This window comes from Lolium perenne, chromosome 5 (assembly GCF_019359855.2).
Source record: "Lolium perenne isolate Kyuss_39 chromosome 5, Kyuss_2.0, whole genome shotgun sequence".
Taxonomy (NCBI): domain Eukaryota; kingdom Viridiplantae; phylum Streptophyta; class Magnoliopsida; order Poales; family Poaceae; genus Lolium; species Lolium perenne.
Genome location: NC_067248.2, coordinates 217,289,307 through 217,305,996, shown reverse-complemented (window position 1 = coordinate 217,305,996; position 16,690 = coordinate 217,289,307). Strand labels below are relative to the sequence as shown.

The 16,690-nt window shown below is 45.9% G+C and overlaps 2 protein-coding genes across 14 annotated transcripts; one reads left to right on the top strand and one right to left on the bottom strand.

Moving 5' to 3' along the window:
* Positions 1–3,308: 3,308 nt before the first annotated feature.
* Positions 3,309–15,989, bottom strand: LOC127301938 (dicarboxylate transporter 2.1, chloroplastic). The gene is made up of 5 exons (XM_051332235.2): positions 15,125–15,989; positions 11,373–11,686; positions 10,094–10,542; positions 9,767–9,853; positions 3,309–3,652 (listed from the first exon to the last, which is right to left on the bottom strand). The coding sequence occupies exons 1-5, from the start codon at positions 15,896–15,898 to the stop codon at positions 3,624–3,626; spliced, it is 1,653 nt and encodes a 550-aa protein (XP_051188195.1). The 5' UTR covers positions 15,899–15,989; the 3' UTR covers positions 3,309–3,623.
* LOC127301939 (6-phosphofructo-2-kinase/fructose-2,6-bisphosphatase) lies at positions 3,943–9,197 on the top strand. 13 transcript variants are annotated; one of them, XR_011745501.1, is made up of 10 exons: positions 3,945–4,200; positions 4,281–4,626; positions 6,492–6,554; positions 6,646–6,737; positions 7,055–7,144; positions 7,291–7,354; positions 7,427–7,492; positions 8,144–8,200; positions 8,572–8,647; positions 8,744–8,804. XR_011745501.1 is itself a non-coding variant. In XM_051332244.2 (9 exons), exons 2-9 carry the CDS (start codon positions 4,444–4,446, stop codon positions 8,572–8,574), a joined length of 675 nt encoding a protein of 224 aa, XP_051188204.1. In that variant the 5' UTR covers positions 3,943–4,200; positions 4,281–4,443; the 3' UTR covers positions 8,575–9,197. The 13 variants fall into 13 exon arrangements, 11 of the variants coding, with proteins under 11 accessions (XP_051188204.1, XP_071676405.1, XP_051188198.1 ...); XM_051332244.2 differs by lacking the exon at positions 8,144–8,200 and adding an exon at positions 7,698–7,811 and having other exon boundaries at positions 3,943–4,200; positions 8,572–9,197; XR_011745502.1 differs by lacking the exon at positions 8,144–8,200 and having other exon boundaries at positions 8,744–8,806.
* Positions 15,990–16,690: the final 701 nt, after the last annotated feature.

Genomic DNA, 16,690 nt, shown 5'->3' with positions numbered 1-16,690 from the left:
ACCGCCGCCTGTGCCGTCGCCGGAGAAGATGCCCATGGTAGCACTGTTGCTCCCCTTGCAGCACTACCGGTGGCGCATGCCAGTGGATTTGCAGCACGGAGGCGGCATCGACGTCGGCGAGCTTGAAGCACTACGACAACACTCAACCGCGAGCTTGCAGCACCACGACGGTGCTCCGCGACGGGCTTGTAGCTCCGGCAGTAGAGCCTTGCAGCATCGGCGGCACACCTTTGCAGCTCCCACCGCGCACCATTGCAGCTCCACGCAACGTCGATTACAGCTCCCCCTCCCTTTGATTTGTAGCACCGCCTCCAGACGGTGGTAGCACCACCGGCGGCCACCGCTGACCGTTTGCAGCTGCCCTGCCCGCTGATGGTAGCACCACCTTCCACCTATTGCAGCACTCGCGTCGTGGCGTGGAAGCACCGGCGACCACCGTATGAAGCTCCCCCTCCCTTGTTTTGCAGCACCGCCCGCCGCATGCAACTCTGCCCTCCTCCACCGCCCTTCGTTGCAGCAGCGCGCATCCCCTTCCTTGCAGCACGAGGTGGGGAGCACTCAAAATTCGCCGCCGCATCTGCAAGCTCGATTGTCCGCCCCTAATCTCCTCCTCGTATCCGGCGATCGGAGGCGCATATACTGCTCCCACAGACGGACCTCCATGGCGGAAGCTGGTCGGTGGCTACGAGTGGTCAACATCGTGGGGTACCGGTAGGGGGTGCGGTGGTCGGAGATCTAGAAGGAAGAAGAAGAGTGGAGGCTGCCGAAGTGGAGGGCGGCGGGGATTGGTGGCTGTCGGAGCCGGCGAAGCTCACCGGGCGGATTGGAAAGGGAGGTGGGGAGCGGTCGCGATGCCTTTCTCTGGTCTGGCGAACAGGACAGGGAGAGGATAAGAGCGAGGAGGATGATGAGTCATCAGTGCAGTCGTGGACCCACATGAAACGCGTGTCAATTAGGAGGTCCACGCGATGGACACGATCGGTCGACGCCCGACCCGGAGGTTGCGTTGCTCGCAGCCTCCGGGGAAACGAAGCATTTTGCGTTTCACTTTCGGAATAGATATCGTGTCGTGCGTAGTACGGAGTAGGGACTCGTAGGAGCAAAGGTTTCTTTTCTTTTGTATTATATCCTCCCGAATTCACGACGCTGAGAACGGCGTAACGTTTCTGTTGACCAGCGGATTTGGTAGGCCTCTCGGGTCGTCGTCATGATCGCACACAAATCATCTTTTTTCTGTCTTTTGGTACAGTAGGAGCAAAAGTTTCCTTCGATTTTCGGGCGCCTAGAAAGAAAGAAAATAACCCTAGCTAGCTAGATCTAGATGCTTTCGGAGGCTGGGGTTGGCGACGCTACGCACTTGCGTTGCGTGACGTACCCTATGGGAAGAGTGCTGCGGTAGCCTGGCTAGGCGATGTTAGCTGACGTCGCGCGCACCATGCCTCCAAACTCCATGTTCTTCGACGCCGTGCCGTGTATTCGTTGCATCGACTATTTGGTTGCTACTACGGTCAAAAACTACCCGCGGTTAAATTCGCTCCAGTGTTTACGCGCGTCTACGTCAGGACTGACAGCACGTCAACAAATCCACGGTCGCGTCCGTGCGTGCTCGGACGAGGACCAGACAGAGGAGAGATATCTCGATCTCGACGCGAGGTGCCATTGCACCAGCACCAACAGGAGCTGCTGACGAGGCTCTGGGCCAGACGTACGTGTACGTGCAGTGTGTGCGTGGCGGCAGCCGCGGGCACCCGTCGCGCCCGTCCGTCCGGGGCGAGGACGGGACGGTACACGCACGCAGACTGGACCATCCTATCGCCTTGCTTTTGAGTTGGTTACGATCAGGTGGTCCACCGGCGAGGACCGATGGACCATACGTACGTACGTCGGGGCCGGCCGGGCGCGTCTCGAACAGTGCGACGTAACTGTGCGCGCGGGATGGGAAGATGGGATGTAGCAGCGGATTCAGACTGCTCATAGTAACATAACTACTAAACGAAGAAAGAGGGTGAGTGGTAGCTATGTTAGAGCAATTTCAATAGTATAGAACTGCTAGCTATAACAAGATGATATATGATTTATAGTATACTAGTTCGCTATAAGAATGAAGCACTTTACTAACATATGGCCCACCTTTTACTCTCATAAAGTGCCTAGGAGCACGTGCAAGAGCTGGCTATTGCATAGTAGTCCACCTCCCTTCTCTCTCCTCTTTCTCTCCTCCAACTCATCTAAAATATATTATTTAATGTTTTATAGTCAGCTGACTGGACTCTATTGTACTTGCTCTTACCATAACAAAACACACCCCTAGGCAACATGAATCTACAACATAATAAATGACACAATGCATGACATCACATATATGTTACTACCCACTATAAGTACTCCCTCCGTCCACAAATAAGTGTACTTCTAGCTTTTATACTAAGTCAAACATTTTAAATTTTGACCAACCGTGAAAAAAAAAAAGTAGAAACATATATAATAAGATTTTGGTATAATTTGAAACTACATTTCAAAACGAATCTCGGAATACTAAACTAGTGTCATAAATACTACTACTTTTCCCTATATATTTGGTCAAAGTTTAAAGAGTTTGACTAAACACAAAACCTAGATGTACACTTATTCGTGAACGGAGGGAGTAGTAACATGGCATACTCTCCACTATGACCAGCCTCATGGCGGGCTTTCGGCTGCCCCCGGCCTCGAGCATACGTACGTATGACTAATAATTAGTAATACTAATATCCAGCTGGAGTATCATCCACAGAAGATGTTGTGCGAGGTTTTACTCAGGTTGTTGTACATATTCCCTCTTCCAAAATAAACTTAATCAACATAATACATAGATGTATTAGACAAAGCCGAGTCACTTATCTTTGGGACCAGAGAGAAGTAGTCACTACGTCTCATAAAAAAATCCAAGATTTGTTTAAATTCGAATTTATCTAGCTACTATTTAGTGTCTAGATATATTCGAATTTATTTACACGAATCTCCAACATGTTTAGAGACAGAGGGAGTACTACGCTCACCAGTCACCACATATTTTAGCTGCCAATAAATACTACACATAATATTGCGTCTACTAGTCTCCTTTTGTCAAGTCTAGCTGCAAGTGGTTTCTTTACCCTCCCGCCCTGAATTATCAACTCGATGTGATCAATTTCTCTCTGAATTAAGCAAGAAATGATGTACTCCCTCTGATTCATAATAATAATTGTCAGGCTTTATTTATAATTTTGACTAAAGCGTCGATAGTTATTAATTATGGATCGGAGTGAGTAGGTAAAACAATGCCAGAATTCAGAAATAAATTACCACTACCACAATCAAGACCACTGTAACAGGATTGACCTATTTTCAGCATCAAACTGTTCCGGCTCTAACTTACATTTCCAAAGAGAGGAAACGGGAGCTGTACAAGACGGAGAAGGAAATGACAAAGGCAGGCCCAACACAGATTACCTGCTATTATCAAAACCCTATCATCGAAAGATCACCACAAGCACCCAAAGGAAGAAGAGGATAAAAGGAACAGACCACCATCGAAGTATAGCTCCGTAACCATATTTCAATGAGCTCAGCAGAGCTTCGGTCAACTTACAGTGCCTTAACTGTCAATAGAGCCCCAGGAACTTCCACCAAACACTACGTCACGTGCAAGCATTGCCGGCACTTTTGTGCGGGCACTTTGCAAATCCGCCTCTAATTCTATTGTTTAGCGGCAGGTTTTTATTAGTGCCAACAATTCCTACTCAATTAGCGGCAAATTAGTGAAGTGCCTCTAATGTTTCGGCAATCAGCGGCACTCCTGGAAAAATGCCGCTAATATAATGCAATTACCGGCAGTTAGCAAAAGTGCCGGTACTATGTTTGCAGATAACGCTTTGGAATATTTAGATTATGCGTGTTTAGTCTCCAGCCAGACCTCCTCTCTCTCTCTCTCTCTCTCATTCTCTCTCATCGCACACGCACACACACGGCTGAGCCGTCGCCGACCGCCTCCGCCACTGCGGATCGCCGGCCCAGCTCCACGCGTGTCTTCTCCCCAGATTCTCCGCCGCCGTGACGCTTCTATCCTCCCGTGCGCGCCCCCACGACAAACCCTAGTAGTGTGGCTCGGGGTTCGTCGGCGCGGCCGCGTCCCCTTCCCCGCCGCCGTGGAGCTTCTCTCCTCCCGTGCGCGCGCCCACGGTAAACCCCCTGCATACGCCGCCCCCGCTCCCCGTACGCCTTGATCTGTCTGACGGTGTCGCTGTTGTTGTTGCTCGCAGGTCGCGGCGGTGGAGGTGGAGGAGGAGGAGCATGACGGCGCCACCAAATCGGCGGCGGCGGCGGTGACCGCCCCGGCCGCGGACGGGGGCGAGGCGGCGGCGGACGTGGAGGCCGTCGCCGGGGGCTCGCCCGTCGCGCCGTCCCACCTCCTGGTACTTACCTATGTCGAGCACGCCTCCGCCGCGACCTCCCAACGACGCCTACAAGTCCTGCTCCTCTGCCTCCTCAGCCCCTCGGCTTCGCCGGTTTGGTGGTAGGCTCGGCTGCCCTGGCACTACTTCGACTACCTCGCCGTCTCCATCTACCACGGCCTCGGCTACAACCACGACTGCACGCCCGATTCAGGTGAGCTTTGGTTTGTCCTGCTATCTCTGTTATGTGCTCTATGCTGAATTGATATGGGCTGCGTGAAAGTTCATAATAGGTTCTAAATAGAAAATGTGCAGACCCAACATCAGTTCATAATCTGGTCTTTTATCCGGATGAATTTTAGTTCATTTGAAATTCTCTTTTGCCCCTCTGTTTGTATTAAAATAGCTCATGCCCTTGCGGCCATTGGTGCTAACCAAGATGATTACCGGCTCTTATTTGACTGAACCTGAACCTGTAGGTGTAATGGTGGCCATTGAGTTAAATGAGCCAACATAAATGGAATCGCTGTGTGCCTGTAGATGAATCGATTTGATAGATCAGATATTGTTATTCCAAATATTGATCCGATTCAGTATCATCAGGATGCAAAAGTCATCCCGTTGAATTTACAGAAGTCCAATTTAGCATATCTATGGGATTACATCCACAATAATGGCTAGCACTCCATACAAATTTGTGGATAACATTGATACTACCTCTGTCTATTTTTAAATGTCTAAAGTTTGTCTAAATTCGAATGTATCTAGACACTCTTTAGTGCATAGATACATCCGAATTCGGACGAACCTTCCGACATCTATTAACGGACGGAGGAGTATATGAATTCAGCGTAAACTTCAGACTCGGAGCAGAATCGTTCAGTTTACCTCAGATATTTGTAAAACATCACCACTATGCGGATAGCAACTGCATGCTGGAGCTCCCTTTTTTTGTGAGGGACAGACTGAGACTCCCTTGTGTGGAGGAATATCAGGACAGTAAATTGACCAATATGCTAACATGCCCTGAGGAAAAACATGAAGAATTTAAGATAGATTCTGTTAGGAAAGTGTGTGACGGAATTTTGAGCCCAAAAGATCTGGAACAAAAACTGAAAGGACTTAGTGAATATTTTTACAGAGATAGGTAACATCTGCATGTATTTTCTAAGATGTAGGTCGATCTTGCTTTGTTTATACAGCAAAGAATATCCAGAAACTTGCAACTGTATTAGCTATAATATGTCCTGGAGCCATAAATTTTGAGAAAGACTTGTGTGCTATTTTCTTAATGGTAGCACAATCACTTATGTTCAGTTTTTTTTTATTTCTTCGCTGTGTGTGCAAAAAGTAAATTGTCGATCTGGAAGTTTTGTCAAGTCAAATTATTATGTTGTTCTAGATATAACTCACCTCACCTGTATCAACATAAAATTGAGAAATTTGCATTACTTCCAAACATAAATTTGGTATGCTAATGTAAAGATTTTAGAAGCTTTCTCTAATACATGGAGAAGATTAAGGTACCTAGGATGTAAGTTCATAGAGAGTGGGAGGACCAATAGCCTAACTGCAGCAAGTTGTTCAGAAGAAACAACATGGGAAGAGAAAAGTACAGTATGCCAGCAACGAGTGTTTACAACAAAAGGATGATTGCTCAATGTGCGAAAATATTGGTACACATCTTTCATTCAAAAGGTAATAGAACACTACTACTATAAGACCAAGAAAAAGCTGTCGTAAATGTTAGTTTTAATCCAATTCATAACCATGCACCTCGGCACCATCACTGACTTCACTTCTATGCACAAACACAAAACATCTGAGCCGTGGAACCACAGGAGCGTAAATTAGATTCCTAGATACCTTGGATTAATTCAGAAAATATGATGATGGGCATTACTCTGTACAGGTACCAATGAGATTAAAAACAGGAAGACAATTTCTTCCAGATGCATGTGTCTCTAGCTATCTCATTGTTGTCAGTATTTACTTTAAAATAGATAATGTCTTCGATCCTATGAAGTGAGCTAACAGAGCCTCTTGCTTTCATTTGTGTTTTTATTTTATGTTGTTTAGATTTGGACCAGCACTCTCCAGAGAACAATTTTGACAGCAACTCCAATTTTTGGATTTCCAAAGGTAGTTCCTTGAATGTTTATGATTTATTTTACAAACGTCTTGCTATCTACGAGTATGTATCCTGATGAACGTTAATCCTTGTTGTTGGTAGATACAATGGCGTGCTCTTGACGAGATCAATTCTGGTGTGTGTGATGGGATGACATATGAAGAGATAAAGAAAATTATGCCTGAGGAATATGAGTATGTAATCCTCTCTTATTTTTGCAACAATTATTCCGTAATATCTAATTGGATTTATATACAATGCCTTGCCATTTTGTTAATTACCATGCTGCAAAGCTATGTTATTTTCCATACTAATCATAGCATGCTAAAAACTAGAAGTTACATTAGACATTTCAACATGTATGAGTCGCAAAATTGAGCTGACAATATATAGCTGCAATTGCATAACTTCTTCAACAAAACATTAGATTAACCTTTTCATACCTATCATATATTTACATCTGAACACACTGTTGTGATGTTTTGTAATGTACTGTGCAACTTGCAACCAGGTCACGCAAAAAGGACAAGCTGAGATATCGCTACCCCCGTGGGGAATCTTACCTTGATGTGATTCAGAGGTTAAGAAATCTGATTCAGAGGTTAAGAAATCTCACTGCATTGTTCAGAAGTTCTGCTTTACTATTACTAGAATTTGAAAACAGAAAACTATGGAAAAAAACATGTTCTGCTATTATCTTCACGGCTCCAACCTAACTCATGTGCTGTACTATTTAACTATCCTCAGGTTGGAACCTGTCATCATCGAGCTGGAGCGCCAGCGAGCACCAGTGGTTGTTATATCCCACCAGGTAAATTGCTATAGTTGATGAAACAGGTCCTGCGTAGAAACACTGATCTTGAATTGCTTACCCTATTTATAGGCCGTACTGCGAGCGTTGTACTCGTATTTTGCCGACAGGCCTTTGAGGGAAGTTCCAGACATGGAGGTAACATGGGACATTTTTATCTTTTGTCGTTGCTCAGTTCTGTATTGAAAACTCTCAGAAACATTGTTGAACCAAATCAATCCCTTTGTAATGTAATCTAGATGCCACTCCATACCATAATCTTTCTGCTGACAACAGTAATAGATTCGAAGTTCATTATCATTTTCTATAATTCTTAAAATGTGATAGAAATTGTTTGACATAGATGCCATATTTGGATGAGCGGTCTCCATTAGAGATGGACTATGCAGATTCCTTATCTGGAATTGTGGAAGCTCTAACTTACACCATTCCGTGCATTCCTATTGATGCATCAAAGGTGGAAAAGCATGCCATCTTGTTAATTCTTGCTATGTGTTTCTATTATTTTGATCAAATCTTATACCTTATTTAATACCGTACTAGAAGTTCATAAGTAGCACCTCATCTTATATTTTCAAGTAGTTTATGGTGCCTGGAGAACCCATCTGCCGTCGATTTTTAAGTGACTGTGTATTATAATACCAAGGCTACGAGGAGCTAATTGTATGCTCAGTTCATTAGGGGTGTTACTACATATACCTTTGTACATAATCTTGGAGAGGATGGCTGCAGGATTATTGTTTCTTTGAATTCCTGCCCTGTTGATCCTACCTTCTCCATGATTTCTAGGAAAAGTTTGCGGGTCGACAAGATACAAGCATTGGCTGATGGACTTACTACTTCAGAGTAAATATTTGTAGCAATTTTGCTTTACACCTCACCTTCTTGATTCTACAGTCTTTTTGGCAAAGTTGTTTACAACTGTGGATGGAAATTTAATTTGTGACATATGGAAACTTCACTAATACTGGTTGACAATTAAAGGTGTAGTTTCTTGTGTCTATTCACATGTGCACTTCACTAGTCACTGCTTTGATATACTGGTTTGATGACACTGTAACAATTTGGTGGTTGCATTGTAGGCATCGTCCTAGTGTTTGTGGACTATATGATCTTTAGTTTGGTCTCTTTTGAGTTTGGGTTAATGGAGTTTTGACAATTTAGGGGCGTCAATAGTAAACACTCTGCTTTCACTTTTCTCACTATACTTGAGTCAGTGAATTTTACCTGCAGGTTCAGCCTGTGCTTCATCAGGTTCATCTTGATCATCCGGTGGACTCATGTTTAGATCAGGTACATCTGCCTCTTTCGCTGAACTACTCTATTTGTTCTCGGTCTCTATTTATGAACTGATCATGTACACTGGGACTAAACTGCTATGTGCATGAGATGGAGCCGGCGCTTTGTGTGGAGGGCAGCGGTAGGCTAGGTCGGCGGAGGAGCTTGGGTGCTCCAAAGGCATGGTCCACGAGGAATAGGCGATGAAGGGCGATCTTTACATTGGCCGCATCGAGGAGGCCATGTCCCTGAAACGGAGCGGCGGTGCCTCATCCACTGCTTCCTCAAGCACAAGAACAACTCATCCGCTGCTTCCTCAACCAGAAGAACAACTCCATCAGAGTTGTGGACAGCGTTGCCAAAACGGCCACATCTAACTAGTAATCTATGTGACAACACATGCCGTGTAAAGTGAGAATGCCGTTTAGTTGTGTAAAATGTGAGTTCATTTTAGTTCTGTAAGTTAGTTAGCTACAATCTACTTAACTTATGTAAGCAATTTTAATGCATGATCATGTTGCCATGTTGGATTAAAACCTCACTATAATGAGTGCGTTGTTTTGAATTTCCTGGAAGTTTTAAAAGATGCATGCAAAAAATAATCAATGGCAGTTCTTAATAGATTCCATAGCATCATTAAAAAATGCCTAAGAAAATAATCAGCGGCACTAGAATTAAAAGCCTAAAAAAGTAATTGGAGGCATCCTCTAAAAGAAGTGCCGGCAAAAGGTTTGGACGGCATTTTTTTTAGAAAAGTGCCGCTAAAGAGATTTTGTGGCATCTTCGGAAAAGTGCCGGCAAAAAGTTTCCGTGGCGTCACTAGCTTGTGCCAGAAAAAGATTCCGCGGCATCTCCAAAAAGTGCCGGCAAAAACCTTCCACGGCTCAGACAAAAAGTGCCGGCAAAACTTTTAACAGGCACAAACTGATCTGCCTGAAATAGTTATTACTGGCACCAGTACGTGTGCCTTAATTTACATATGGCGGCATTTCTCGAAAAGTGCCGGCAAAGACCTACCTCGACTGGAATAAACGCAGCACTTTTTTTTGTGCCTTGAAAAACCTTTGCCGGCACTTTTGGTGTCTTTGCCGGCACTTTTTTGTGCCGGCAAACTGGGTACCTGACGCAGTGAAAAGGTTCCAACCACTCCCCATATTAAAGCGTTGATCAAGGCTGTTACGAAGCCCAGCTTGAATATATCCGGAAGCTCCAGATACCCCGCTGCAGAAGGAAAGCAACAGGTCACTTGACTAAGTGAGCTTATCGTTGTCATCCAATTTACTGATTTAACATGATAAATAAATACAGAATAAAGGAAAGTAGTTGGTTTCTCATTCTACATGTTCATCTGCCATAGTCTGTTTGTTCTTTCATTCTACATGTCAATCAACACTCGTACGCAAATGCAGGCAAGTTTTATCTGAAAATTGAGAAACTGAACGAGTCTCCGCAGAAAATTACCTCCAAAGTATACCGCAGCTTGCCCACTGCTATAGTGGGTGAGCGCGCCGAACAGGTTCGTGTTGAACGCCAATGCAAGCGCAGACAGCACGCCGGGAACACCGGCCGCCAAATGCATGGCCAGAAACGCGGAGAACAGAGCTCCGACATGTCCAGTTTGGCTCGCAAATAGATAGTGGATGAGGAAGTAGGAGGCCTCGAGAACAACGAAAGCCGCAGGCCAGCTCAAAGAGAAAGATGAAAGCATCTTGGCGACAGAAGTTGACATCCACGACACGATTCCGAGGTTTGTGAGCTGCCCTGCCATGGCAACTAGAACTGCAAACCAGGACAGTGTATCCCAGGCTGACTTTTCACTCAAGCAATCGTCCCAGTCTAGCACACCGAGCAGGAGAAGAATAGAGAGCCCAAGCATTGCAGCAACAACACTAGATACACCAATAGCATCCCTGCACAGAAAATGTCAAATGTACTATATAGTGAGACATGATGACCAATAGTCCAATAGAGACAAGAAATATTGCGGAGCATTGTAATTTGTAAGGCTATATCTCATATATACAGTACTCTGAAGCTCTGTCAGACCCGCAGTGCTGGTATCAGTCATCACTAGATTGTCCCATAGTGCACTGCCTGGACTGTAATGAACAAGTAGCATAGCTGAATAGTGTGGTGTTTCCAGTGAACATGGTAGAACTGGGATTAGGATTAGCAGTAGAAATGGGATATACTGAGTTGTGTCTAAGACTAAGATATGGGGTTTTACTACAAATATACAAAAGCAGTTCTGAGGACTAGAGACTAGATGAACTGAAATCACTGGAAGCAGGATCCAATTGGTTTTTTTGATTCATCCTGGAGATTCAATGTTAAATGTTGTTTCAGTGCAAAAATCTTAAGCATAGATTAAGTAATTTCCAGACCTCCAGTTGTGATATATTTATATAGAAGAAAGTGTTGTCAGCAATGATAACCATGCTTGATGATAACACATAGCAAATTAATTAATAAACAGAAATGCAATGTGATTAACTCCAGGCATATCAATTTAACAGTTCTTTCTGATACAAGGATTTGCCCCAACTTCCTGCCGACTAAACAATTAAACAAATATAGTGCTTCAGTAAAGACTAATCTATTAATTTAGAGGGAGCAGTAACCGATAAAAATCATAATCAATACAGATAACAACATAGTAAAAGATATCACATGCTGCATAATTGTATTGATACTGCAAGTTCGTATTATGGCGTGACTTATTAATGGCAAAGAAGCTTACCCAAAAACCCATAATGAGACTGCAAGAAGCATTGTACCAATCATTACCCATTCATTCTTAGTCACTGGGCCCATGCGCTTCAGCTTCTCTGCAGCTAATGCTGGGGCTTCAGGTGTGTCCTTTATTTCAGGGGGGAAGATTTTGTATAGCAAGTATGGTGTTGCTAGTAGAGACACAATAGCCGGCAAACTAGCAGCCTTGAACCAAGCTACCCATGGATTAGCAACTATTATACCAAGCTCCTCTGCTAGCTTCAAGCACAACAGATTTTGTGCAGCAGCTGTCAGGAAGAGGGCACTCGAATTACTAGCAGCCTGCCAAGGAACAGAACGTAAGTTAACTGTGCCCTAAGAAATCTTGGTTTTAATGATTATAAGTGACAACAATACAATAGTGCCCACTTCCCCACCAGGCCACCACCCGGACACACACTCATGGTCTACAGCAACGAGTTGTACCTAGGACATGCTGACTGTTTGATCCAAAAACATGAAACATATATGCGAAATGGGGACCAAAGAATAAGCATTATCCTCTGAATGTGGTTCAGTCACATGAGGGGTGGCCATTCTGTGGATTTTGGGTGTGAGAACCCTATATAGGAATAATATGCAGAGCATAAGCATATCGTGTTACTCCAGACAGTAAAATAAAGAGCAGATACCGTATTTCTAAAAAAAATTCCATGACCCAAACAGTACCATATGTTTTGAACTTACACGTTCCTTTATGCCTTTGGGAACATTCGACATGTCCCACCGAAACAGTATAAGCAGTCACTCATATATCATGCCATCCATTTTGTGAATGTGACTTGAAGAAATATTCAGATGCACTAAATTACCAGCCCATTTTATTTGAAAATTGCACACAACTGTGATAGCTTGTGAGCATATGTTTATGAAGATTGTAATACCCCAGGGTTCAAATTAGCCTAGGCCTAACCCATTTTGGATCGGCCATGAACACTGAATAACCCACTTGCATTCCATAATTAACTCAACAAAACTGGTCAACCGGCCGTTTGTCCATGTATGCTGGTGAGTGGTGAGTCTTCAGCCAAACTGACAAGGTGGGATTAATCACACCTCCAAGCACCCAAGCAAACATAGGTTTGTATTGGTACCAAATTTTTTTTTGATCGGTATTACAAAGATAACTTGGGACCGTACATACCGCGGAAGTTCTATAGCATTAGCATTGTTCGAAATAAATTAGATCTAGGTGTCTAGCCTAGATAAACCTGTTTTAACCTCACAGAAGAGGCAAACTCTACAGGAGAAAGCCTTGTTGATATAGTAGTTAGCATGAATACAACTGCTTTCAGAAATCACGAAATACTGCCCAATTAGAACGGGATATTATAATGTGGTTTAGATAAAATGCACCCTTTGTTCCTAATATCTCCATCTGTTTCCTACATTCGTGATCAATATCACCATGGTCCATGCACAAAATGTTGTCATAAAAAAATACTTCCAATTTAAGTGGTCATGTAAATAGGCTAACTAAACATTAGGTTGAAATGGCTGAACCGGGTCTTACGATGAATCAGGTTGATTCCTACTACCTCTCATTGGATTACCTAGGTTCAAACCCCATAGTACAGTATGGGCCAAGCTTAGGTTTGATATCTCAACCATGTCACTTATTGTGCTTAACTGTATGCCACTTGTTATTTTCCAAAACTCAACATTTTCTATTCAGAACTCAGGTGAATGCTGTACTAGTACGTTGTATAATCCTCCAAAATATAATACTCCCCTAAGAAAGACTTTGATGAAATCACCAAAAGCTGGATGCACGAACTCAAACTTCAACATGCTAGAGCTCTTAAGTTAATTTTCTCCACGTGTAGTGTTGATTAAATATTTTTTGACCCAACAAGCGACCACGTGACACATTCCATTCCACCTAGGCAAGTCATAGTACTAGTACCACAGAGCTCCCAGACAAAAACAGATAGAAGTAAATGTTTCTTAGTACAATCTTCTGCTTGTGCAGAGCAGAGCTCTAGGAAAGGTTAAAGTGATCAAGGTAACACGATCAGAACCAAACTGTTACCGAAACAAAATTCGGCTGGGGGAAATGCACCCTTTGAGTTCAAGTGACACTTAGCAAACTCAGTGGTGTTCATTAATTTGTTATTAGAAGACTACGGTGTCAGGATTGTAAGATCAGTCTAATCCATAGGCCATAGCCAAGTTACTAGCAGAGTGTGCATCAAGTGATCCCAATTGAGATAATGATAGATGGACGCTGCTACACAGCGGCGCCGCATGGAAGCCTCACGCGTGCGACGGCCCATATTACCTCTACATTAAACGCGGGACAGCCCAATTATGTCAGATTGGCGTGGTGACTCCCAGTGGTCCATTTAACACAACGCTATCAGATGCTCTTGTGTCAGACCCGGTGGCGTGAGTTCCGATTTTTTTTTTCTCTATCATCCATGCAACCACCTGCGCATGCACTCTTGTGAGGACCAAAAGCATGTGGAAAAGTCTAGCTTAATTATTGTAGCAATACTTGTGTCTTTCTCAAGAAGAATATCTAGTATTAGTATATACAAAAATCCATTCAAAACAGTTGGCAGTGCTAGTAGTCCCATTAAACCGTTACTGAATTAGTAATTGACATGTTAAAAGTTGGATTACCGGATTAATTAGGCATAGCTGCCCCATTCAACCGTTACTGAAGTAATACTTGAGAGATTAATTACCAAATTAGTTTAGCCTGGCTCCCAGATTAATTATGCCATGTTGTCAGATGATAATTTCCATATTAGTACTAGTAGATTTCATTTGCCAGATTAATTAAGCTTAACTATCAGATTAATTGAACCTAATTGCTAAAATTTGTGGTGCTCGCGTTAGTGCTAGCTGCCAAATTATCATTGCCTAGCTGCCAGATTCTTACTGCCTGCCCGCCAAGATAATGTGGTTACTAATTACCAGACTTCAACTAGTTCTGAATCTCCTTATCCTCATGAATGAGAACACATGTCATCAGGGAACCACAAAATCCACAAGTATCTCCACCAAAAATTATGTAATAATAACAACATACAAATCAAGATGCAAGGGGGGAGAAGAAAAACTCAGTCAAGCATCATGTCCGGCTACCGGAATATCAGCATACAAAGCCGCTATGTACTCGTGTCCGAGCTAGGAAACGGCCGCCTCCATGTGCTCGTCGGTGACAGGCTCCCCGATGCGTGCTCGGTGGCGACAAACGCATCCTCGCCGAGCTCGTTGGCTGCAGCCTCCCTTGAAGTGTGCTCGTCGGAGTGCGGCCTCCCAGACGCGCGCTCATCGGGGGACCTCGTGCTCGACGGTACGCGGCCTCCCCCGACGAGCTCGACCCACGACCTCTTCTCGGCGGCGCACGACATCTGCACGGCGGCGCGCGGCCTCCCTCAGCGCGTGGTCGGCGACTGCGGCGAAAGCCTCCTCGCGCTCGTTGGGTGAGCGGCGGCAGTCTCCAACGTGCGCTGTACTCCGGCGCAACGCTGGTCCTCCGCGTGCTCCTTGAGAGTAACGTGTGGATTGTGTGGTACTCCGTAAGTGGGACTCTGAGAGGATAAGAGCTAGGAAGAGATAACACGAGACACAGTTGTGGGGCTTGCTCGTTTTTCCCATCGGTCATTAGGGGGAGCGATGCCTTTTCTTAATACCGATCCCCGCCGCACACAAGGACCAGTAGTGCGGCGCCTCTGTATAGATTTTCCCATGATAGATTACACCACTTACCTGAAACTGGGTCATCACGAGATAGGACCCGAGCTTCCGCGACGAGGGGTCGTTAGGCTTGCTGCCCGCCGAGAGCGAGAGCGACTTGATGATGGGCAGGAAGACGCCCCCGGCCCTGGCGGTGGTGCTGGGCATGGCGGGCGCGATGCATGCCTCGCTGATGGTGAGCCCGTAGGACAGCCCCAGGGTGCTACTCCCGAGCCACTTGATGAAGTATGTGGCGATGCGGTCGCCGAGGCCGGTCTTGACGAAGCCGCGCGCGAAGAAGAAGGAGATGACGATGAGCCAGATGACCTCGTTGGTGAAGGCGGAGAAGGCGGCGTCGAAGGGGAGCGTGCGCGTGGCGACGGCGGCGGTGAGGCCGAGGAAGGCCCAGGCGCCCACGGGGAGCGGGCCCAGCACGAGCCCCGCGATGGTGGAGAGGAAGATGGAGAGCAGCTGCCACGCCTGCAGGCTCACCTCCGCGGGCCGCGGCGCCAGGAAGCGCACCGCGAGGCCGGCCCCCAGGGAGAGGAGGAGCGGAACAAGCTTCGCGCCGGCGGGGGGTTCGGGCTCGGGGACGGATTCGGAGTCGGGGCTAGGTGTTTGGGAGGCGAGGAGAGGCGGGGTGTGGCGGCGAGGGGCGGGGGCGAGGCGGTGCCGGTAAGAGAGGGAGCTGGAGGGGAGATGGAGGGGCAGGGGAGCGGGGAGGGAGAGCTGGCGTCGGCGGAGGTGGTTCGGGGCGGGAAGGAGCGGAGGCGGGCGGTGGGAGACGGCGATCCGGAGGCGCTCCATCGGCGCCGGCGGCGGGAGGACGGCGGCGGAGTGGTCCAGGTCCAGGAGGCGGGCGGTGTTTTCAGAGTTATAATGCTGCTTTTTTGAAATGTAAATATTTTTAACTTAGATACCAACGGCGGAATCTGGGACGCGAACGCCTTGGTAATTTCGCCCGCTGACATGTGAGGTCATGTGTTGTTCAGCTGGGTAGACCCACCTGGCAGTGAGTCAACATGGAGTGCACACGTTTTGTTTGCAGGGCAATACCTGGGTCAGGCGTGGGGACCAGTCGCAGTCAGAGGAATCTCACGGCTCACCTGTGCGGTGTGGCTGAGCTGAGCAGCTTCGTCGCCGGTGAATCTCACGAAGCATAGCGTCTTGGACGGAACCGGCAGCCAATGGGAGGATGACATGTGGCGCCAGTTGATACTTATTCGTGGCTCTTGTGTCGTTGGATGAGAACTCAACGATTTGGATGATCACCACAAGTCATTTTCAGGAAGATCGCCAGTCCCCACGCGACATTCTCCGTGCCTATTTGCAGCACCATGGAACCACTAGTCAGCGAACACTATGTCCAGTAGCAGCTAAACATTGCAAAATTAAGCAGGATACATTATGTATGCAGTAAACCTAAAAACCGTTAGATTATTAGGCAATTTCAGTGTGGTTTAATTACCAAAAACAATGTTATAGATGCACAAGCATACTTAACCACACACATCAGACTAAGCACATGCATCAGATTTGAACATGGAACAAGTAGCAATGTAAGGTAGGAGAGGACAAACGCGTACATCGCGACCAGGA

Excerpts from the sequence above, each read along its gene's own strand:
- LOC127301939 (XM_051332238.2), top strand. The coding sequence starts at position 4,444 with ATGTCGAGCACGCCTCCGCCGCGACCTCCCAACGACGCCTACAAGTCC. Across the intron at positions 7,145-7,290 it reads TTAAGAAATCTGATTCAGAG|GTTGGAACCTGTCATCATCG; the intron begins GTTAAGAAATCT and ends AACTATCCTCAG. Across the intron at positions 7,355-7,426 it reads TGGTTGTTATATCCCACCAG|GCCGTACTGCGAGCGTTGTA; the intron begins GTAAATTGCTAT and ends CCCTATTTATAG.
- LOC127301938 (XM_051332235.2), bottom strand. The coding sequence starts at position 15,898 with ATGGAGCGCCTCCGGATCGCCGTCTCCCACCGCCCGCCTCCGCTCCTT. Across the intron at positions 11,687-15,124 it reads TCGTGATGACCCAGTTTCAG|GCTGCTAGTAATTCGAGTGC; the intron begins GTAAGTGGTGTA and ends GTTCCTTGGCAG. Across the intron at positions 3,653-9,766 it reads ATGGGGAGTGGTTGGAACCT|TTTGGTGGAAGTTCCTGGGG; the intron begins TTTCACTGCGTC and ends CGTGACGTAGTG.